Below are 23695 nucleotides of genomic sequence, written 5' to 3'. Positions count from 1 at the left end.
AATAATCTCCCCTTTGAGCAGGGATGCCTGTTAAGATTACTCCTGGCAGTTGAGACCCCTTACCCAGCATCTTATATCTATAATGGGGTAAGCAACATTTTACATTAGGCCTAAAAGTATACTGTATGTTAGCAACATTTATATATCCAGCTGTAGTTTACTTTTTAAAAGTGTAGTAAGTACTAGAGTGTTTGACTGCTATCAAAATCATCATCTAACCACTGTCTAAATTATTGTTTAAATAATTATTATTTAAATAGTTGTCAAATCATTCTCAAATTACCATTCAATTATTGCTTAATCATCATTTTATTTTTATTTAATTTTTATTCAATCATTAATTATCATTTGATCTTCGTTTAACCATTATTAAAACCCTTTTAGTTAACCCCACAACGATGTCTTCTCTTGATAATTCACCTATGACACCACTACAGGTTCAAGTTTAAATGGAAACGTTAATTAAGGGCGGAGGCGTCTGTTATTAGGGCAAGTGGAGGGGGAAAGGCTTTGTTTTCTCTGCGCGCAGCTCCATCTTACTTCCGTGGGCGGGGTGAAGCCGTGCGAGACGGTTGTCACTGCTCCTTCCGTTTCCCCACCACTGGGAGAGCAGATGACGTACGGGGTCTCTGTCCATTCCTGTATAGTCCCTAGTCTCGGGGAGTGGGAGGTTCGTGACTCCGCAGGCAAAGGCGGCGGTACTGTGAGCCGCCTCGCAAATATCTCGTCCTCTCTTTCCCCTCGCGTGGGAGCGCGCTGGCGTGTAGGCCTCAGCAACAGCCAGGAGGAGGCGGAGCTGACGCGAGCGGACCGGCGGGTTCAGGTCCCTCCTTCCTCCACCCTTCTTCCTCAATTCTTTCTTTTTCTTGCGCCTTCTTTTCGTCTTTCTCCTGTGCGTCGCGCGTTTCATTCCGCGCCGCTGCCGCAGAAAGGAAGTGGAGGTGGCACTACCAGCTTCGTGTCCCACGTCCTCTTGCCCTTCGCTCTCCTAGAAACAGTCTGAAGCCATCTGCAGCGTCTCCGACATCGGCCGTGGGGTTTCTCGCTCCACCCCCTGCCTGGAGCAGGTACACGGACACTGAAGGGTGACTGGGGGAGGATGTGGACTTGATTTCTGAGAGCTGTTAGCGCGGTGGCGGTGTGCCCAGAGGAGCGGCGCGGGGGGTGCTTGGGCCTCCCCGAGGCGTTATTGCTGCCTTTCGCGAGGCGAGAAGTGGCAGGGCCTCTATCGTTTTACCTGGCGGACTCTTTCCCTCTGACGTGACGGGTGCTGCGGTGGGAGGCCGCGGGCCAGGATGGCGTACACCCTACTCCCTTCTCAGCGGGGCAGACAGGGAGCGAGACAATGAGGTTTCCTCGGTCCTCGCTGAGAGAGGAGCTGGCTTTTTGTTTGTTTTACCTCCTTAGGCTGGCAACTTTCATGTCTTTTGTGTTTTGGTGTCCTGGGGGAGGGCGTGGGTCTGTGGAGGCAATGGCGACTAAAACGTACCACGCTTTGAGCACTTGGTGGTGCCTCCCTTTTTGTCTGGATTACTGAGCTGCGTTTAATTGTCACTGGGAAATGCCTGGGTTTGATCCGCATTTATTTCTTCTTTTTGCTTCACCTAGAACACTGTTAGAGAGGCATATACCTGGAATATCCTTACTGGTTTTGTTTGGTTTGGGTTTGGTTTTTTTTATGGTCCATTTTCTAGACGGGGATATTAAGATAAATAAGTATTTATTTAACCAGCCAGTTTAGCCTCATCACTGACTCAATTCTAAAGTTTTATTATTGATTTAAAATTAGTATTTGTATTCCCTTTATTATATTAAGTAATTAATTTAATCTAGTACCTAAAGGGGGCCTCTGAGAATGCTGGAGAGGGACTTTTTACAAGGGCATGGAGTGATAGGACAAGGAGGAATGGCTTTTAACTGAAAGAGGGTATATTTAGATTAGATATTAGGAAGGAATTCTTGACTGTGAGGGTGGTGCGACACTGGAACAAGTTGCCCAGATAAGTTGTGGATGCCTCATCCCTGGAAGTGTTCAAGGCCAGGTTGGATGGGGCCCTGAGTAACCTGGTCTAGTGGGAGGTGTCCCTGGCCACGGCAGGGGGGTTGGAACTTAGGTGATCTTTAAGGTCCTTTCCAACCCAAACCATTCTATGAGTCTATGAAATATTAGGGTAACTTGAAGCGCTTTTATTATGCGCTTCACATAGTTCCTAAGTTGTAGTTTCTTGAAAGTGCACTTGGTGTGCATGAAAGCTTAATTATATTTGTCGCTCAAATAATCTAAATATCTGCTGTTATTAGAGTTGACTATGCCTCAGTTGTAATTTGGAACTAAAAAGATGTTTTAGTTATGAGACTGTTAACTTTAATAATAACAAAGTATTTATGTTCCACTTTTAGTTTGCCTGGGTAAACTTGCCAATAACTGTGAAGGTCAGTGGTGTAAATTACTGTTTGAGTTAACACGCTGAATAAAATAGTTCCTTTTTATATTGGGAGGTCAGGGTTAAACATGGGCATCTCAGAGAGTTAAGACTTGCTCTTTTTGGGCCTAGGAGAGTTCATTATATTTTTTGCAAAGGTTTGGTTATAATCACTCAACTAAAAGGTTGGGGAATGTATTTGTAAGGTCGTGAGAGTGTAATAATATGTTAGGTCTCTGATCATAGCCAGTTTTTTGTTCTTGCTGTGAAATAGAGATGAAAATGTCTGAGATAATGCAGCATCATGAGGCAGTTAAGTATCTGCACTCCCTTTTCCTCTAGAAAAGAAGCTGTAGTCATGTTAATTGAATTTCATATTTTTCTCTTACAGTGCTTGGCTGCTTCAGTTCTGTGGATTGTTGGAGTTGGCAGCCTTCAGATATATAAATAGGAGCTGATTTTTGAGGCCCCTGTTGACAAGGTTTTGTGTCTGAGCCTTTAGATTAGTCTGTCACACTGCAGCCTTGTGACAGGCAGAAGCTAATGTGCTCAACCATGTGACCCAATTTTCTAAGAAAAGTTTGGGAAAGCAGATACATAGTGGTATTAGCTTGTTTTTCAGAGTAGTAGAACTGAAATTGTAATGCCTTAGGTACTTAGTGATCTTGGTAGAAAAGTTTGTAGGGAAGAATTGGAGAAGTCTGTAATCTGTCTTTTCTGAAAACCTCACTTTCACTGTTGATTCAAAATATTAAATGGCATATTTTAGTGTCCTGGTTATTAGATTAAATTCTGGAAAGTGTATTATAACCTAGTCAGGTGATACCTGGACCTTAAGGAGTGAAAAACCAGAATTTCTTAAGCATTGGATAGCAACTTGATCTTTTAATTAGCAGCATGTATTTCAAGTAGTGAAGGACTGTGCTGACAAAGAGCTATAAAGACTCTTGTTTGTAATATGTTAATACCAGCATTAATACCTAAAGCTAAACTTAGTAGGTGGTGAAACATGCTAATTTGAAAGTGGAGCAAGTTAATTGAGATTGATGGTGATAGTGTATGTGTTAGCACTTTTGATAGTGCTTTGACTGTACCTGCACATAATAAGGGCAGAAGTACAGTCTTTATTTGTGTTATAATAACATAGAGCTACAATAAAGATGAGTAATTTTTTTAAGTCTTAGTTTTCCTGTTGTATCCACTGATTGGTGTATGGATGTAAAACTGCAATTTCTTAAGAGGTATATCAGAATAAGTCTGAGTTTGTAGTACTGAAACAAAGGTATAAACTGTTGAAGACCTGTGCCCACCAGCAGGCAAGCAGATTGATTTTATTCTTTTCTCCAGCTGTTGATTTACTTTGATCCTAGAAGTTTAGATTAACTAGACAAATGCTGCTGTCAATTACAGTTCTCATACTGTTGAGATATATGATTACAGCTTGTAGTGTGGCTGTAAGTTATAAAAAGTATTTCTTTATACACTAGAGTTAATTAACATTTGGTATGCTTGAGTTTTCATGAGCATCAGGAGACAAACATCCTATTTTATGGCTGCCCTTAAAGAGGAAGGCAGTAATCTGGAGTTTTCACTAAAATGTTTCCAAATGCTATAGGCAGTACTTTCACTACATATAAATTTTTGGAGGACAAGTGTGTCCTCAATTTGTAGTAGATGGCTTGATTACTGTATTGTACTTTTATTGACATTGGGAACTAAGGATTTGGTTACTATATCAGTTTTTCTACTAGCCTTGTTTTGTGGTGGTCAACTACCAGTGAAGGTGAAATATTTTTATTCCTAACTTTTGCAGTTGATGGCAGAGATGAGGGTTAGAATTATCTACCTTCGGGAGATGCAGAAGTCTGCCTTTATCTTAAAGACAAAAGATTTAACTGGCTCTTTGGAAATGCATGGGGTGTGTAAATTAATGTGTTCAACAGTTTAAAATAGTTTTACTTTTCATGGAAGAGTAAGATCTGGTCTAAGCTTATTTCAGAAATGCTTTTGGATCATCTGTTTTGAGGGCCTATTGTATGTTGTTGCTAGTTAATATTTAGTATTGGGCTTTGTATGCAATTTAAGCAAAGTTAAAGGACTTGTTATAAAAACATCCTCTACAGATATAAAATACAGTCTTAAAATGACTGTTGCACATCCTTCAGTGATTTTTTTGTTCTGTTTAACAAATTTTGTGAAAGTACAAACTGCTAATAATGGGATTAGCATCGGAATGATGCAAGATCACCATTACTGAAAAAGTGGAGCAGTCCTTTTGGAGTCTACAAAGATAAACTATGCTAATTACCAGAACTGTTTAGTAGATCCAAACTTGGTCTTGCTTGTTCTACCCATCTAGCTGTGGTTTGGTGGGTTTTTTTCTATGCTGTAAGTGCTCAGAGGTTGTTAATAAATTTTTTGTTAGCCATTTAATTCAAGTTGGTCATAACCTGTGCACACAGTTTGGTGTCTGATAATTATATTGCTTCTCAGTATTACTGTGTGTATTGTGTTTGTATGGCCAGGTTTTGGTAGCGGGGTGGCTTCTGTGAGAAGCTGCTAGAAGCTTCCCTGTGTCAGAGCCAATGCCAGTCACCTTCAAGATGGACCTGCCGCTGACCAAAACTGAGCCCATCAGCAATGGTGATAGCACCTCTGTGATAACATTTAAGAAGGGGGGGGAAACTGCTGCGCAACAGCAGCTGAAAGAGAGGAGTGAGAATATGTAAGAGAAACAACTCTGCAGACACCAAGATTGGGGAGGGAGGTGTTGCAGGTGCTGGAGCAGGGGCTGTAACCCTGAGGGAAGCCCATGCTGGTGAAGGTTTGCTGGCAGGACTTGTGACCCTGTGAAGGAGCCATGCTGGAGCAGTCTGTTCCTCAAGGACTATACCCTATTGAAAGAAAAGGTGGAAGGGACCCACACTGAAGCAGTTTGTGAAGAACTGCAGCATGTGGAAAAGGACCCATGTTGGAGACATTCATGGAAGACTGTCTCCTGTGGGAGGGACTCCACACTGGAGCAGGGAATGTGAGGAGGAGGGAACAGCAGAGATGTGTAATGAACTGACCACAACCCCCATTCCCTGTGCCGCTGGGGGGTGGAGGGGTGGGGGAATCGTGAGTGGAGTTTAGCCCAGGAAGAAGGGAGGTGTGGGGGGGAAGCTGTTTTAAGATTTGTTTTTTTCTCATCCTACTCTGATTTGATTGGTAATAAATTGAATTAATTTTTCCCAAGTTGAGTCTGTTTTGTTCGTGATGGTAATTGGTGAATGATCTCCCCTGTCCTTATCTTGACCCACAAGCCTTTCATTGTCCTTTACTCCACCTGTCCAGTTGAGGAGGGGGAATGATAGAGCAGGTTGGTGAACACCTGACATCCAGCCAAGGTTAACCCACTAAACTATGATAATGTTTTTTACCTCTCTTAGATGTTCCTGACAATGTTACTTATCAATACAATTGAAGTATTGAATTATATATTAACATCCATATAGCCATCTTTAAAAATGCTGATATAGCCATCTTTAAAAATGCTGATATCACTTTTTGTGGGCAAGGTAAGCAGACCTACTTTAATTCTATAACCCTGTAATTGATTTTGGTGAAATGCCAGTTCTTAATGCAGTTCTTGGTTTTATTTACAGCATTGAAATGGCTCAAGAGACAAACCAGACCCCAGGGCCCATGCTGTGTAGTACAGGATGTGGATTTTATGGAAATCCTAGAACAAATGGCATGTGTTCTGTTTGCTACAAAGAACATCTTCAGCGACAGCAGAATAGTGGTAGAATCAGCCCAATGGGTAAAGGTTTGAGACATTTTTTTTGTGTGTGTGTCTTGAAAATATTGTGTATAGGTGATGAGAGGAATCACAATGTATTTCAGGAGATCTGATTGATGCATACTAAAACTACGAATATCAAAGGGGATACTTTAAATCACAATAAAAATGCTTTTTTGTGTGATGTATTATGGCCCACTTGGTGTTGAACCTTAATTTGGATTTCTACTTACCTGCTGCTACAATTTTCTTCTTATATAATCCTTGTGTTTTGGTCATTAACAATATAGTCCATCTTTAATTAAGAAGATGCAGTATAATGAGGAATGATTGGAAATGGTTCATAACTGTATTTGGAACTACTTGACTAACTTGTGTTCTATACTTTGCTTATAATTAACTTCTCAAATTTCTGTTATATAGGGGCAGCTAGTGGTTCAAACAGTCCTACCTCAGACTCTGCATCTGTACAGAGAGCAGATGGTAGCTTAAGCCAGTGTGAAGGTACTGCTAGTAGCACATCTGGAAAATCAAGGTAAGACTATAGAATCATTTAGGTTGGAAAAGACCATTGATATCATTGAGTCCAACCATAAACCTAACACTGCCAAGTCTACCACCAAACCCTGTCCCTAAGTGCCATGTCTACACAGTCTTCTAAATCCTTCCAGGGACGGTGACTCAACCGCTGCCCTGGGCGGCCTGTTCCAATGCTTGAAAACCCTTTTGGTGAAGAAATTTTTCCTGATATCTAATCTAAACCTCCCCTGGCACAACTTGAGGCCATTTGCTCTTGTCCTATCAATTCTTACTTGGGAGAAGAGACTGACCCCCACCTCACTACAACCTCCTTTCAGGTAGCTGTAGAGAGCAATAAGGCTCCCCCCTGAGCCTCCTCCAAGTGAAACAACCTCAGTTCCCTCAGCTGCTCCTCATAAGACTTGATTTCTAGACTCTTCACCACATAGAGGTAATTATTTTGAGGTTTGAACGAACTGTGAGTATATAGCAAGTTAAGGTAACATTGCAGTAAAATTGCCCTATTACAGAAAATTTCTGCAGAGGAAAAAGTGGCAGTGCACCTTACAGTGCTTTATGAATCTTTATAAATGAGAACTAAATAATGTTTGGTGTTGGACTACTGCATTTACAAGGACATTTCTGGTTTATCTGGGGAAATATTTGCTACAGTTTGCCTAGTTTCTTCTAGGGAAGAGAGATCCAAGTACAGGTCAGGAACATGGGAACATGTATCAATAATAACTGATTGGGTAGTTTGATGGATTTTGACAGTTTAAGTTCTTATTATGTACTCCAAACTAATGTAATCACCCATTTCACTGTATGTAAACAGAAATGTGCTTGTTGCCGCTTTGCCTGTAATGCAGCAAATGACAGAAATGAGCATTTCAAGAGAGGAGAAAGTATCACCAAAAACAGAGATTGAGCCAGGTATGTTTGCAGAGTAACACTGGATACAACTGACTTAACAGAGGCTGACAAGCTTTCTTTTAAGTAGGCATATTTCTCTGTGGTGGTTGTCTTGAGGAACTGTTAATTATGAATGCTTCCTGAGTATTAATACCCTCAGGATCAAGAATTACTAGTGCCAGAATATAGTTTTCAGGCGTGTTCAATTTTAGTACATAACTTTTGACACTTGAGGAGCATTTTGGCTATCAAACCTTCATTTTTAAAAGTAAGACACTTAAATTGTATCTGGGCTCAAGATGTTCAATTTTGAAGTCAGTGTTGATTTCTTTATACAACCTAGCAGTACAGTTTCTGCTGACTTGTGGCAATCAATATGGTTTATTGCATTTGAAGAACAGAGTTCTTAAATTCTATTCTACAGAAGGATGAGTGTGGGGTAGAAGGGAATAAGGGAATACTTGATTTAAAATACTAATGAAGACTGCTAAAGGTTCTTAGACTATTGAGTAATCAGTAGATATAACTGAAATGCTGTTCTGTGGTTATAGAATACTTATGACACTAATCACTTAGTAAGAATGTTCAATTTTAAAAAGTGAGTGTATTCATGTTTATTATATAGCAGTTTATTCAAATGGGTATCTTAATGTACTTGTTTGATATCTATAGGTATTGATACTTGTTAATTTTAATAATTCTGAAACAGTCTTAAAAGATTAAAAGCTGATTTTTAATAGGAAAATCTGTTTACTACAGCTGAAGATAAAGTTACTTGTTTTGTGTTAAAAATTCCTGAAGGTACCACTCAACACTGTATAGATGCGTATTTATCAATAAGACTGCTGTTACAGCTGATAGTTAATTGCTCAGTGTTTGTACATAGTTTTTACTATTTTAATTAAGTCAGGTTAAAATTGTGGCATGAACTAAATTACAATTGCTTTTACTATATTCTTTTTTGGTTATTTATGGACTGAGGAGATTTTTACATGTTTCAACTTCTTGTAACTTGTGCTATCTGAAGAGAGTTATTGTATGTAACTTAGAAATTTATACTTTGTTACAATATTTATAAACCCATATTTTCTTGTTATGAATTGCTACCTGAAAAAGTGATAGGCAGGAAAGAAAAACATAGCAGTGGTCAAGTAATATCTGAATTTTGTCTAATTAAAACTGCTAATAGGGATTTGTCATTTTGCCAACTCTAAAGGGCAGTCTTCTATTTCTGTTGACTAAATATCCATTTTCTCATAAGGCAACTAAATGGTAGTGTCACACAGCACTCTATTGATTAGAATAGGGGGGGGGGGAAATCCCTAAAAGCAACTCAAGATAATAATCTTGCTGGTTGAAACCAGTCAAAGCTTTGTTAAAGCTTGTGTAGAGATCATTGGGAAAACTACTATGGAATTTAAATGTTTGGAAAAAAACCTTCTATAACAAAATTGTCTTCCTTAGTATATATCCTTAAATTTGTGAAACAGTCTTCAGCTGATCTAAAAGCTGAAGTTCATCGAGTTGAGGGCAGATTTTAGACAGCACAGAATAGTGTCTTTGTATACTATTTTTAAATTACAAAGGTTTTATCAGACATTTAAGATATAGCAAACACATGGTGTATTTACTTGTACATTGATCCTGTAAGTGTCTTGCAGTCAAAAAAATCTGGCCTCAACTTTTTATAAATCCCTATTCTGTTTGGATTAGTTCCATTTTTTCCCTTCTCTTTTTCTGCAGCATCCAATATGTGTTGGTCTCTCTTGAGTAGATAATTAATGTCACCTCATAAAACAAAGCTAATATTTTCTATGAGATGTAATTCTTCAAGATAATGCCTATCATGATGTTGCTAATGAAAGTACTTTAGTTTTATCTGTAGTCTCACCCTGGCAATTGAATTTCATAACTGTCTATCAGATGGTAGGTCTGGAACAAACAATGTAACCTTGAAGCAAAGTAGGTTTTGTGGTTTTTTTCTTAAGCATTATGAAGGCTCATTTTATTCTGCAAGTCAAAATTCTAAATAGTTAGGTCTGCACAATTGTCTTTAATTCTGTGGACTGAAAGTATACACTTGCTGTTTGGATTTTAAGCATCTGATTCCAAAGGGTTCTGAAGTTGACAAAAATGAAGCTTAACAGGCTTGTATTTTCTTTTGTTTTTCCCAGATTGAGGTTGTAACCTGGATTCTCATTCAGAACAAATCAGGCCTGAAGGCAATGAATCATATCTTAGCATTTGAAGGAAGAAAGGCATGAGAGGTGTAACTGGCCTAGTTGGTTGTAATTTAGATGTCTAACATGCTATATTTTGTTATAACTTGTAATTTCTTAGTTCAACTTTCTTGCTTGTTGTAGTTTTGTAATTGAATTGTGGCATGTGTTCAGTTGCTTATCTGATGAACTGTATAGAAGTCAATGAAATATAAATACCTTTATATCAAAACTCCAATTCATAATTGAACATTAGTTATATCATGCATTTTATAGGCTTTTGATCTGCTTCTGCACTTAATTAAGGATTTAATTTTAGTTCAGTCTTGACCAAAGGCAGAATATACCTGAAATATTCTAGAGTTATTGTTCGTATTTGTGGGGTTTTTTCCTTGCTAACTTATAGGAATTAAATGCAAAAAACCTTATCTGATTCCTTTATTTCCCTTGTGTTGATTATCACATCAGAGCAATACCATTACCAAGTTGGTGAGGCATAGTAGAGGCCTTGAAGAAATCTGTTTTGTTTAAACAGATTTTTAAGTGGTAATAAAAGATCCATACAAGAGAGCTGACTTACATATTGAGCACTAAAACCAAACTGTTGTTGTGAAAACAAGTATGTTTAAATAATCATATTGTATCAAGTCATAGTGTATTTTAGCATTTTTGGGCTTTTGTGGGTCACTACCTTTCTGAATGAATCTCCTCTCAGAGCTGTTAGTGTTTCCAGATTTAATTAGTCTAGCATGCATATCAAAATCTTTATTTTTTTGAACCCAGTAATAGCTTTGTTTTACAGAGCAATGTGGTAAGGTATCACTGAAACCACAGATGTGCAGTAGTGCTGCCTATGAAGAAGGTGAACTGGAACTTGAAATGTATATGGTCTTGTGTAAAATAAATGTTAAAAAATCTTCCACAAACATTGTTAACTTACAGTCTTATTCCATCCATGTTGTAGGTTACCCTTTCCATTCGTGAAAGTTGCCATATAATGAAATTAATGAGATGATGGTTAGCTCACTTATCTTTCGGCTCTGTACCAAGCCAATATGATGAGTTATTTTAGTGTCCAACACCACAGCTGTCCTACATGCAGGTTGAGACCCTGTGTTATGGGTTACCCTCACTTGTATTACAGATAAAACCAGTAGCTATGAAATACAGTGTGTTGCAGATAATATTCTGAGTGATATGCTGAATATCTTATGAGATATTGAATGTTCAAGATCATAAATTATATTGCTCGCCTCTTGTTTTAATATCTGATTCTGATTTGTTTTTGAACATGGCTATAATATTTAAATGTAGACAGTTCCTTTGTGGCTGTCAATAAAATCATCAGATATATCAACTTTGTCTTGTGTTCAAAATTGTCTTCCTATTACATCTCTGCTGTAGCTTGAGTAGAAGTCCCCAATTGAAACAATTCTGAAATGGAGCTAATAATCTCTTTGAAGTCTTGAAGCTGTCTATCTTGAAAAATAAGGCTGAGGACCAAACTGCTGGTCTTGTGCTTGTTGCCAATACCATGCTATTGTATCTTTTTGAGAGATGTGCAACAGGCATTAAGCCTCAATGGCAGCCAGTCTAAACCATATTTCAGTGTGGTACTTAAACAGGGGGATCTGTTATATTGATGTAAGAGTAAAAATATTCAGTGTGTCTGTTGAGCCTGTGAGAGATTAATTATATGCTGCAGAATAGTTTTATCCCAGTTCTTTGGCATCAAATTGAATATACAGTTTATTCTTCAGCTTTTTATCATGGACACCTAGATCAGCATAGCAGTTGCAGTTTCTGAATAATAAAATATTTATTCTCAAGCTTGATAAAGCATAATAAATACTGTCAGTCTCATTTTCATTGACTCAAACTTTATATACAAGTCAGTTATGTTAATGTGCAGCACAAGAATTTGGTAATTTGTAGTATAGTCTTCAGTTCTGGTGCTGCAGAAGTGCAGTGTGTTTTTCTGATGACTTTTGGATGCTCTCTATTACCTTTATCCCTTCTTCTATTTTATTTTTACCAACTCTTCCATGGTAGGGGTTGGGGATTACGTTCATGTAAAAGTAGTTAGAATGTTTAAAACATTTTTTTAATGCTCTCAAGCATTTCAGTCTTCACTGAAATGCTTACTGCTTCCTATTACTGTGGAAGTCAATGCATTTTGTTAAACTGATAGGGTTCTATTTTAGCTAATTTGTTTGGGTATAGAGGAAGCTTCTAAAACCTTGTTATTACTTTGGTAGCCCTTTCTGAATTTAATTTATTGTCAATTAAAAAAATTAAACATGATGGTAAGAAACAAAGATAAAACTAAAAATGCCTTCCTTTCACCCTTTTCTTCTCAGACACAGCTTCACTTCCAGACTCTGCTACCTCCTCCCTCTATATTCTGAGTGATGCAGGAGGAATGGAGGGTTGCAGTGAGTTCACAACTGTTCTCTGCTATTCCTTCCTCTTTGCATTTTTTACCTGCTCCAGTATGGGTCCCTCACATAGGATACAGTCCTTTATGAATTGTTCCAGCTGTATTGGTTTGTGTAAGGAAAATCACTGTCAGTTTTGAAAGTAGTTACAGAACCACAGAATGGGTCAGATTGGAAGGGACCATACTTGGCCATCTGGTTCAACCTCCCTGCTTATGTAGGGTCATCCTAGAGCACATTGCACAGGATTATGTCCAGACTGTTCTTGAATATCTCCAGTGAGGGAGATTCCAAAACCTCTCTGGGCAATCTGTTCCAGTGCTTGGTCACCTGCACAGTAAAGAAGTTCTTCCTCATGTTCACATGGAACTTCCTGTGCATCAGTTCTTGCCTGTTGGCCAGAACTGGACACAACACTCCAGATGTGGCCTCACCAGGGCTGAGTAGAGGGACAGGATCATCTCCCTCGACCTGCTGGCAATGCTTTTCCTAATGCACCTCAGGATACCATTGGCCTTCTTGGCCACAAGGGCACACTGCTGGCTCATGGACAGCTTGTTGTTCACCAGGACCCCTAGATCCTTTTCTGCAGATCTGCTTTCCAGCAGGTCACACCCAGCCTGTACTGGTGCATGGGGGTTATTTTTGCCCAGGTACAGGACCCTGCATTTGCCCTTGTTGAATTTCAGAAGGTTCTTCTCTATGCATCTCTCCAACCTGTTGAGGTCCTTCTGAAGGGCTGCACAGCACTCTGGGGAATCAACCACTTCTCACAGCTTTGTGTCATCAGCAAACTTGCTGAGGAGGCACTCTGCCCCTTCATCCAAGTCATTGATGAACAAGTTAAACAATACTGGGCCCAGTATTCAACCTTGGGGAATACCACCAGGAGAATAGGCCTCCAATTAGACCCTGTGTCACTCATCACTAATCTCTGGGATCTGCTGTTCAGCCAATTCTCAATCCACCTCACCATCCACTCATCCAGTCCATGCTTCCTGAGTTTGCCTATGAGAATCTTGTGAGACAGCATTGAAAGCCTTGCTGAAGTCTAGGTAGACAATTATCCACTGCTCTCCCCTCATCCATCCAGGTAGTTGTCTCATCATAGAAGGCAATCAGATTGGTCAAGCATGATTTACCTTTAGTTAATCCATGCTGACTACTGATTACCTTCTTGTCCTCTGGATAGAGATTGCCTTCAGAATGAGGTACTCCATCGCCTTTCCAGAGATTGAGGTGAGGCTGACTGGCCCATAGTTCCGTGGGTCCTTCTTGCCCTTTTTGAAGACTAGGGTGACATTTGCTGTCTTCCAGTCCTCAGGCACCTCTCCTGATCACCAAGACCTTTCAAAGACTATTGTGAACAGCCTCACTGTGGTGTCCACCAGCTCCCTCAGCACTCATGGATGCATCCCATCAGGGCCCATGGACTTTTGGATATCAAGTTTGTTTAGATGTTCTCTGACCCAATCCTCCTTGACCAAGGGAAGGTCTTCCTTCTGACATTCCTTTACCCTGGTCTCCTGGGTCAGAGATCCCTGAGAACTGGTCTTATCAGTGAAGACTGATGCAAAGAAGGCATTCAGTACCTCTTCCTTCTCTATGTCCTCTGTTACCAGGGTTCCTCCTCCATTTAGTATCGGGCCCACATTATCCTTTGTTTTCCTTTTGTTATTGATGTACTTGAAGCAGCCCTTCTTGTTCTTGACATCCTTGGCCAGATTTAATTCCAGATGGGCCTTGGCCTTCCTTGTCTCATTTCTACTTACTCTGACAACCTCTCTCTATTCATTCTGAGTGGCCTGACCCTGCTTCCACCTCCTGTGTGTTTCCTGCTTGTACTTGAGTAATGACAGTTCTTTATTCATCCATGCAGGTTTCTTGCCCCCTTTGCCCAATTTCTTGCTCATTGGGATGGATCATTCTTGAGCCTGTTAGTACAGTGTTTATTACTTTTTCAGAAGTCTCGGAGTCACTGTGGGGTCAGAGTAGCATTATTCTTCCTATTTGTAGGGCATTTCTTTGTGTAGATTCAACAGCTGTCATGCTGTGTCTTGGGACTTACTTCTAATCATCAGTAATCTTGCTGTTCTTCCTCTGTCTGCTTTGAAGATGCATCTTACTTTCAGACTGAGAAGTAAATGTTCCCAAATATACAGTGCAACACTTGTATTTGTAGGGGGTTTGTTTGTCTTTTTATTTTTCAGGCACTTCTTGGATAAGGTCGGTTCCTTATCCTAGCAGATTTATGATAATAGAATTGTAGAATTGTTTGGGTTGGAAGGGACCTTAAAGATCATCTAGTTCCAACCCTCCTGCCCTGGGCAGAGACACTTTCCACTAGACCAGGTTGCTCAAAGCCCTGTCCAACCTGGCCTTGAACACTTTCAGGAATGGGGCATCCACAGCTTCTCTGACCAACCTGTTCCACTGTCTCACCACCCTCACAGTAAAGAATTTCTTCCTAATATCTAATCTAAACCTACCTTCTGTCAGTTTAAGGTCATTATCCCATGTTGTATCACTACATGCCCTTGTAAAACGTCCCTCTCTAGCCTTCCTTTAGGCCCTATTTAGGTACTGGAAGGCTGCTATAAGGTCTTCCCATAGCCTTCTCCAGGCTAAACAGTCCCAACTCTCTCAGCCTGTCTTCATAGGAGAGGTGCTCCAGCCCTCTAATCCTCTCAGTGGCCCTCATCTGGGCTTGTTCGAGCAGGTCCATGTCTTTCTTATGCTTGGGGCCCCAGAGCTGGATGCAGTTCTCCAGGTGCTGTCTCATGTGGGTAAAGTAGAGGGGGAGAATCACCTCCCTTGACCTGCTGATCATGTTTCTTTTGATGCAGCCCAGGATACGACTGACTGACTTTCTGGGATGCAAGTGCATGTTGCTGGATCATGTCAATCGTCTCATCCACCAACACCCTCAAGTCCTTCTCCCCAGGACTGCTCTTAATCTGTTCTCTGACCAGCCTGTATTTATGCTTAGGATTACCTTGAGCCAGGTGCAGGACCTTGCACTTGGCCTTATTGAACTTCACGAGGTTTGAACGGGCCTGCCTCTCAAACCTGTCCAGGTCCTTTCCCTTCAGCACTTTGACAGCAACACATAACTTGATTTCATTGGCTAACTTACTCAATCCTACTGTCTGTGTTGCTGACAAAAATGTTAAATAGCTCTGGTCCTGATAGGGACCCCTGAGGAATGCCAGTTGGCACTGGTCTCTGCTTGGACATTTAGCTTTTGACTGCGACCATCCAGCCAATTGCCTATCCACCAAGTGGTCAGTCTGTCAAATCTGTGTCTCTCCGCTTTAGAGACAAGGATGTTGTGCGGGGTGGTACCAAATGCTTTTCATGAGTCTAGGTAAATGATTTCTGTCACTTTTCCCATATTTTCCAATTCTGTAACTTTGTCATAGAAGACCACCAAATTTGTCAGGCACAATTTGCCTCTAGTGAAGCCATGTTGGCTGTTGGCGATCACCTCCTTATTTCCCTTGTACCTAGGCATAGCTTCCAGGAGGATCTGCTTCACGATCATGCAAGGCACTGAGGTGAAACTGACCTGTCTGTAGTTTCCTGGGTCTTCCTTATTTCCGTTTTTAAAAATGGAGGTTATGTTTCCCCTTTTCCAGTTAGTGGGAACTTTACTGGACTGCCATGACTTCTCAAATATGATGGATAGTGGTTTAGTCACTTCATCCACTAGTTCCCTCAGGACCTGTGGATGCATCTCATTAGGTCCCATGGACTTGTGCACCTGCAGTTTCCTTAAATGGTTTCAAACCTGATCTTCTCCTACAGTGGATGGTTATTTGTTCTCTCAGTCCCTGCCTTTGCCATCTGGGTTTTCATCCACCAGTACCCCAAAGTCCTCTACGTGGCTGCTCTCAATCCCTGCATCCCCCAGCCTGCATTGATATTGGGGGTTGTCCTGACCCAGATACAGGACCTTGCACTTTGCCTTGTTGAACCTCATGAGATTCACATGGGCCCCCTTCTTTAGCTTGTCCTGGTCCCTCTGAATGTCATCCCTTGTGCCTGTTTTGTTGTTCCTGATGATAGTGCATTTTACAATGCCTGTGGCTAACTTATTGTTGTATTACTTATTAATAAAATTTTAAAATCATGTCAATTTCTGGAAACTTCTTTTTGCTTCCAAGTTCTTCAACCTTGTAGCAGGAGAGCTGGTCTCATAAAATTGAAGTGAAACAAACCTCATCTGGTAACCTGAGCTGGTGGTTGGCAAGAGAAATAACCATGGTGCTGAATAGAGGGCTACATGCCAACAGGACCTCTGTTAAGGCAATAAAACATATTCTGGTGATAAAAGACTTTGCTCCATATGAATAGGGTTATTGGTACTGAGGAGGTAGGTCTGCAGGTGACAGTAACAACCATTTTCCTACCATCATTTCAGCTTTTATCTAGTGATTTATTCCATGGCAGTCATATGGCAATCACTTTGAGTACTTTGCCTGATGATTAACACAGTATGATTTCTGGCATAAAATTTATTTCATGTATATTAGGGGGAGCATTTTGTGACAAGCAGTTGGCAGGATAGTATCTGGTGAATTTTGCTACTAATGTTATGTCAGAACAACTACAATTTATATTTCATTTGAGACACAGTTTGATGAAAAATAGGGGTTTGTTTTTATGTGTGAATTTTAGTTAAAGGGTGTTGTCCCTGTTCCAGCTGTTAATCAGAAGCAACTTCGAAGACTTCATTATTAAAACTCATTTTTAGATCTAACTCTGCTGGCATAAAAGTGGGTGGATGCCTCCTTTTTGCAGGTGTTATCTGTGTAGAGTAATAAATTGAACACTTTAATTCTGATTTAGGGGAACCTATGCCATCTCCTTGTCTTGGGACCTTTTAGTTGCCCATTTCTGCATGTTACCAGCTTTTCTTTTTTGGAATGTGTTTTAGTTGTGGGGGAAGGATCCTGTTAGGCAGCTCTTTTGGGAAATGGACCTTTGCACTTAGGATTATCATTGCTTTCTAGTTCCCGTGTTGCTGGTTGTGACAGTGAACGCTCATCAGTTTATTTATATTGAGGAGGAAATACATTTGTAGTAGTTGGTAACATTTTCCCTTAGATTGATGCCGAAAAACCTTGGAATGATTAACTGCTCAGAGACTTTTGTATCTTTAAGCAGCAAGGTATTTGTTTATTCAATGTTGGGAACAAGCCAGCTCGCGCTGGACAAACTTGTTCGAAGGTATCACACAAAATCAGGGGTTTTATACAGTTTTCATACATGATTTTTATACATATTCATATGATTGCAACATCTATCTATACATATTGATGATAGGTGGAGTCTAGGCAGAGCTTAGGGTGGTGCTTCTTTTGGCACTCAATTTTGGGGGTACATCCGGCCTTCGGCCTCAAGTCGAGGGTCTTTTTCTCATCTTTCTCGCTCTGACCTCTCTACCTTTCTATTGTTCTTGCCCCGATTACTGAAGCTTGGAGAAAGCCTTGGCTCTAGGCCTGTTTCTCCTATTCAAATGTCTACCTTATCCTAATTTATTACCCCTAGGCTTATTGTATACTGCTTCTAGTATTCTTCTACGTTTTTGATCCAGTGAACAGAACAGAACGAGTCTTAGCAGCACAGGCAGAGTAGATGTTAGGGGGGGGCTTTCTCACCAGGTCCAGATATCTCAGTTAACTCTTTTAGGCTTGACCCTCATTTCAGATGGATTTGTTTTTAATCTTTGTTTTGTGACACAAAATTATCTACTACACTATCTCTTTGTCTTGATGGCTCAGTGAGCTCAAATTTGGTCACTTCTGCACTTGCACCACTTCTTGTGAGGTTTGACCTCCACTGGTTCAGGTGGTTCCTGCTATAAATGTCCTATAACATGCAACTCAAATAACAGGTTACAACAGTTTAAAGGCATATCCATTACAATCTCTACTCTTGGTCCCTTTGTACCAGGCCATAGGGTTTAACATTGCAATGAGCTCCTCCCCTTGTGTGGTGGGTTGGCCTTGGCTGGATGCCAGGTGCCCACCCAGCCGCTCTATGAATCCCCAGCCGGACAGGGGAGAGAGTAAGGTGGAAAAAACAACTCGTGGGTTGGGATAAGGCAGTTTGTTTAAAGCAAAAGCAAAGTGGAAGCTTGCGCGCACAAAAGCAAAGCAAAGATAGCAGGATTTATTCTCTACTTCCCATGAGCAGCGATGGTCGGCCACTCCCGAGAAGCAGGGCTTCAGCACGCGTAACGGTTTCTCAGCAGGCAGCCATTGGAGACAATGAATGCCTACCTTCCTGCTCCTTGCCTCAGCTTTTATATCTGAGCTGACATCATATGGTCTGGAATATCCCTTTGGTTAATTTGGGTCAGTTGGCCTACTTGTGTCCCCTCCCAGGATCTTGCCCTTGACTGAGGAAGGAATGTTACAGTGCTGATGCTGTGCTCAGCAGTAGCCAAAACACTGGTGTGTTATCACACCTTTCTAGCTCCCAATGCAAAGCACAGCACTGTGAGGGCTACTATGGGGAAATGAACTCCAGCTCAGCCAGACCCAATACACCTTGCCTCTGCTTTGGATTTATTCACAGACTGCAGTCCCTTAGAATCATAGAATCATAGAATAGATTGGGTTGGAAAAGACCTCCAAGATCATCAAGTCCAACCCCTGATCCAACTCCAATTACTATATCAAAGGAGTGTGCCTGGTCCAAGTGGAGCCTTATCTATGAGCCACAGTCTCTTTAGGGTATACCTGCTGCAACACAGACTTATCCACAGCCACAGTTGCTTTGAGGTGCACCTGTTCCCGCATGGCCTTTTCCACAGCCACAATCCCTTCAGAGATGTACCTGCTCCAGTGTGGCCTTACCTACAGCAACAGTCCCTTCAGGAGTTTACCTGCTTTGTTGTAGATTTATCCACAGCCACAGATGCTTCAAGGTGTAGCTTCTCCAGTGTGGACTTCTTGGGCCACAATCCCTTCTGAGGCATACCTGCTGTGGCACAGATGTAACCATGGCCACAGATGCTTCAGTGTCCTGCTCCCATGTGGACTTATCCACAGGTCACAGTCCCTTTGACTTGAGCTCATACAGAATTCCAGCCTGTCCAGTACAGCAGCAATGCCTTGGCCATCTGCCAGCCAATGTGCATGCACGGTCATTGCTGTTATCAAAATGTTCTCAGACAGCAGAGTAAGATGATAAGCAGCCACTAACGAGCACTACACTTCAATTTACAGTCAGGCAAGTGAGCCCATGGCAAGCTCAGGAGCCTGTTGATTACTAGCTAAACAGCACTAACAGCTATAATTTTGACCTAGCATGTTCCAGTCAAATCTGTCGTTATCTCAAACCCTTCAAGCCCTTCATTGGGCACCAAAAAAGCTTGTTGTGGTTTAACCCTGTTAGGCAGCTAAGCATGCACAGCTGCTCGCTTGCTCACTCCCCCAGAGTGGGATGGGAGAGAGAATTGGAAGTTTCCCTTTTTCCATCTGCCATAGCTTACAACTAGCATTTCGTTTTAAACATACTGTTAATATAACAAATCAAAAAGGAGCTTGATCATGCTGCTTGATTTGGGAGATGTTTAGTCAATTTCTTAATGCCTGTCACCTAAGGTCTGTGATATCCAACAGGCTTACACTGTCGTATCAGTGCTTTTACCTGATTTTTTTTGTCACAGGCTCTCAACTAGACTATCTGATACTGAACACTACTTTCCTTGGGGTTTAAAGACAAGTTCAAAGGGCTATACCTGTTCATCTTGAAAATATTAATTGTCAAGACAAAGGAATTGTTTATTAAAAAAACAGCTGTGGAAATTACTCTTAAAATTATTAATAGCAGTTATGATTGTAGTGCCATACCTTTGCTTTTTATTAATAGCATGCTTAAATATGGAAAAAACATTATATATCCAAGACTGGATAGTATTGTTGTCCTCAGAATTAGCAAAATAGTGTCGATGCTGAACTCTTCACACTTTCTAGAAAAATCTGTAGAATATTCAAAAATAAAGTCAGTAAAGAGCTTGAGTTGTTCCTTAGGACTTACAGTTATCATATTGCATAAGAAAGTACTGTTTTCCTGTATAAGACTTTTTGGGTATGAGCACTGAAAGTTCCTTGTTACCTCTGGAAGTTTGTCACTACTGAATCTTGTTCACAATCTGAAATATGAACTACTGACTGGAGGCTCTCCTTGTTAACTTCTACAGTGAATTGTGAAATTGGGCTCGGATCTGTGAGGCTTTGTGTTAGTAGTATCATGGCTAGGCTTCGCGAACAAAGATTTAGGAAGGCTCTATCTACATTTGTTACAAGCACGCTGGTGGCTAATGAGGCAAATACGAGATAGACATGTCCGATTGCAAAAGGCACAGCAGAAAGACTCCTTAGGTGGTATGTTCTGCAGGACACAATTCTTTCTGCGTTTTCTTTTCTCCTCGAGAGTGATCCTGCGTGCGTTCTCAAAGGAAACAACAGCGTTATAGATGGTGTGTCTCCAGGCCTCCTGATTTGAGGCCAGAATAGACCAGTTATGTTGATCAATATGGCCAAGGCTGAGATGTTGTTTCAGGGAGTCCTTGTATCTTTTCTTTGGGGCTCCTCTCATACGGCAGCCGGTGGCAAGTTCACCATAAAGCAAGATCTTAGGGAGGCGGTGGTCCTTCATCCTTGAGACGTGCCCTGCCCAGCGCAACTGTGTTCTCATTAACATGGCCTCACTACTTGTGACTGCTGCTTGTTCTAGATCAATACTTGTGACGACTGCTTGTTCTAGAGGCTCTCCTTGTTAACTTCTACAGTGAATTGTGAAATTGGGCTTGGATCTGTGAGGCTTTGTGTTGTTACTAATAGGCATATGAACATAATACAAGTAAAATCTTATAAGAACAGGTATTAATAATAAAGGTAATAAAAAGTTAACTATAAGGGGTTCATGATGTTTGGAAAAAATCCACTTTCAGCATGGAATGCTTACTGATCCAAAAGGATCTCAACTGAGAAATCCTATTTGTATGCGTGAAGTTGGTTACAAGTGAGTCCTTTAAACCTATATTCTCGATTGTTAATTATGGAGTGTATTTTATAGCTTGCTCATTGTCTTTTAAGACAACAGATGTAATCATACAACTGAGTGTCCAGGAAAACTGAACAGGGACAGACTCTTTGGGTTGTATGTGTTAAAGTTTGTATACAAACACATCTCCCTTGACTTTCTCTGCACTAATTTGAATATTAAAAGGATTTTAAAAACAACTGATACAAAAATTAATTTTTCAGAGAAAACTAACAGATCCATAGAAGTTCACAGAAGGACCCATTTTTATTCTGCATAAACTTGAGTAAAAAGTGACAAATTTGACCAAAAGTGTTCATGACAAAGGCAATTGAAAAATAAACCATTTCAGCTCAAACTGCTTGATCATTAAGACTGAATATAGTACAAGGATACTTATATCCAATGTAAATACGTATTTTTTTCTTTAAATTAGTGAAAAAAAGTGTCTGAAACAAGGGGTCTTTTGAGCTGTGTGGTTTGTAGTAGTATGCTTGATGTATCACAGAATCTAGTTTGGTGTTGTACTGTTTGAGGTTTTAGATCATCTGACTTGGCAACTCTAGTGGCAGAGTAACTTGGTACTATGACAAAAAAGCATTAGTGTAAATGTTACTTGTTTCTAAAATGTGTTTCTATCGACTTTTCCACAAGTATCCTCTCTGTTCAACAACTTTGACAATGTTGTTATTGTGTTGGATTAATTTAAACTGGGTCATATTACTTTTAATATTGTGTGTGCGTGACCTATATGGGTGTATACAGGTGATAATACTAGGTATCCTGTATTTTCTAGATGATAGAACAGTGGGGAAAACTTGATCATTTTCTGTAGAGATAAAAGGAAAGTTAATAGAATACCTATTCTACTTAGTACTTCAGACAATAAACTTCAGGGTCTTAGTAGAGGGGAATTTACTGTTGATAAATACAAACATGCTAGTGAAGTCAAGAAAAGGAAGAAAATAACCTTTATTTCTTGCTTTAACAGTTGTTACTCAACCAAGCCCATCAGTTTCTCAACCTAGAACTTCACAGAGTGAAGAGAAAGCTTCTGAACTGCCTAAACCAAAGAGGAACAGATGTTTCACATGCAGAAAGAAGGTTGGCCTTACGGGTATGATAGCACTATGTCAATATTGAATAGATTTATATGATTAGTTACCTCTTACTAGATTAAATATGTTGAAATCTGTAGGCATTAAACTTTTTCTTGCTGTAGGCATTAAACTTTTTCTTGATGTTTCAAAATCCATAATGTTAGATCCCTTAATAAAACTGATATTTGAAAATATTCGTTTCACTTAATCTGTTACAGTAGATGCAAATACCCCCTTTGTAATGGCTAAGCCCTTAATTTATAGCTTTCATAAGTCCGAAGCTTCCTAGTGAAGTTGATTTTCCTTTACTTTACACAGGGTTTGATTGCCGATGTGGAAACTTATTTTGTGGACTTCACCGTTATTCTGACAAGCATAACTGTCCATATGATTACAAAACAGAAGCTGCAGCAAAAATCAGGAAAGAGAATCCAGTTGTGGTAGCTGAAAAAATCCAGAGAATATAAACTAGCCTACTTGTGAAAAGACTGACTTTTATTTGTTTTATTTTAATATACCCTAGGAAGGCATTAAAGAACAGATGCATGACCATTTTCTTTTGTTCTCCAAAATTTTAATTTTAGCCTTGTCTGCCTTAATGATATTTCAGAATGTTTGAGTGTTTGTTACAGGCAGAATTGGATAGATACAACCCTTGAAAACGCATATGCCCTTCCCAGAAGATGATTGGAAGGTCAGAACCTGCAAAGGAAGACACATGCAAAGAATCATAGAATCATAGAATAGATTGGGTTGGAAAAGACCTCCAAGATCATCAAGTCCAACCCCTGATCCAATTCCAATTACTATATCATGGCACTAAGGGCCACGTCCAATCTCTTTTTAAAAACCTCCAGGGATGGTGAATCCACCACCTCTCTGGGTAGACCGTTCCAATGCCTGATAACCCTCTCTGTAAAGAATTTCTTCCTAACATCTAACCTAAACCTCCCCTGGCAGAGCTTGAACCCATGTCCCCTTGTCCTATTGTTGGTTGCCTGGGAGAAGAGACCAACCCCCACCTGGCTATAACCTCCCTTCAGGTAGTTGAAGAGAGTGATGAGGTCACCTCTAAGCCTTCTCTTCTCCAGACTAAACAACCCCAGCTCCCTCAACCTCTCCTCATAGGACTTGTGCTCAAGTCCCTTCACCAACCTCGTTGCTCTTCGCTGGACCCGCTCCAGCACCTCAATATCCTTCCTGAACTGAGGGACCCAGAGCTGAACACAATACTCAAGGT

General features: G+C 40.4%; 1 protein-coding gene and 1 long non-coding RNA gene across 2 annotated transcripts in view; both read left to right on the top strand.

Moving 5' to 3' along the window:
- Positions 1 to 23695, top strand: part of LOC113958798 — a 175284-nt gene that overhangs the window by 144702 nt on the left and 6887 nt on the right. The window contains exon 3 of the long non-coding RNA XR_003531629.1: positions 665 to 670. This is a non-coding gene — a long non-coding RNA (uncharacterized LOC113958798). The remainder of the gene's footprint in view (positions 1 to 664; positions 671 to 23695) is intronic.
- Positions 6075 to 22922, top strand: LOC113958796 (AN1-type zinc finger protein 5-like). Its single transcript, XM_027667340.1, has 5 exons — positions 6075 to 6228; positions 6631 to 6742; positions 7562 to 7659; positions 22347 to 22472; positions 22774 to 22922. Exons 1-5 carry the CDS (start codon positions 6078 to 6080, stop codon positions 22920 to 22922), a joined length of 636 nt encoding a protein of 211 aa, XP_027523141.1. The 5' UTR covers positions 6075 to 6077.

This window comes from Corapipo altera, unplaced genomic scaffold, assembly GCF_003945725.1.
Source record: "Corapipo altera isolate COAL_440 unplaced genomic scaffold, ASM394572v1 61242, whole genome shotgun sequence".
Taxonomy (NCBI): domain Eukaryota; kingdom Metazoa; phylum Chordata; class Aves; order Passeriformes; family Pipridae; genus Corapipo; species Corapipo altera.
The sequence above is the reverse complement of the archived record's forward strand: the minus strand, read 5'-3'. Positions and strand labels throughout refer to the sequence as shown.

What these genes read in the sequence shown, in the direction of transcription:
- LOC113958796 (XM_027667340.1), top strand. Translation starts at nt 6,078, where the DNA reads ATGGCTCAAGAGACAAACCAGACCCCAGGGCCCATGCTGTGTAGTACA. An exon ending in AGCACATCTGGAAAATCAAG is followed by an intron (nt 6,743 to 7,561) that starts GTAAGACTATAG and finishes GTATGTAAACAG; the next exon opens with AAATGTGCTTGTTGCCGCTT. An exon ending in AAAGAAGGTTGGCCTTACGG is followed by an intron (nt 22,473 to 22,773) that starts GTATGATAGCAC and finishes TACTTTACACAG; the next exon opens with GGTTTGATTGCCGATGTGGA.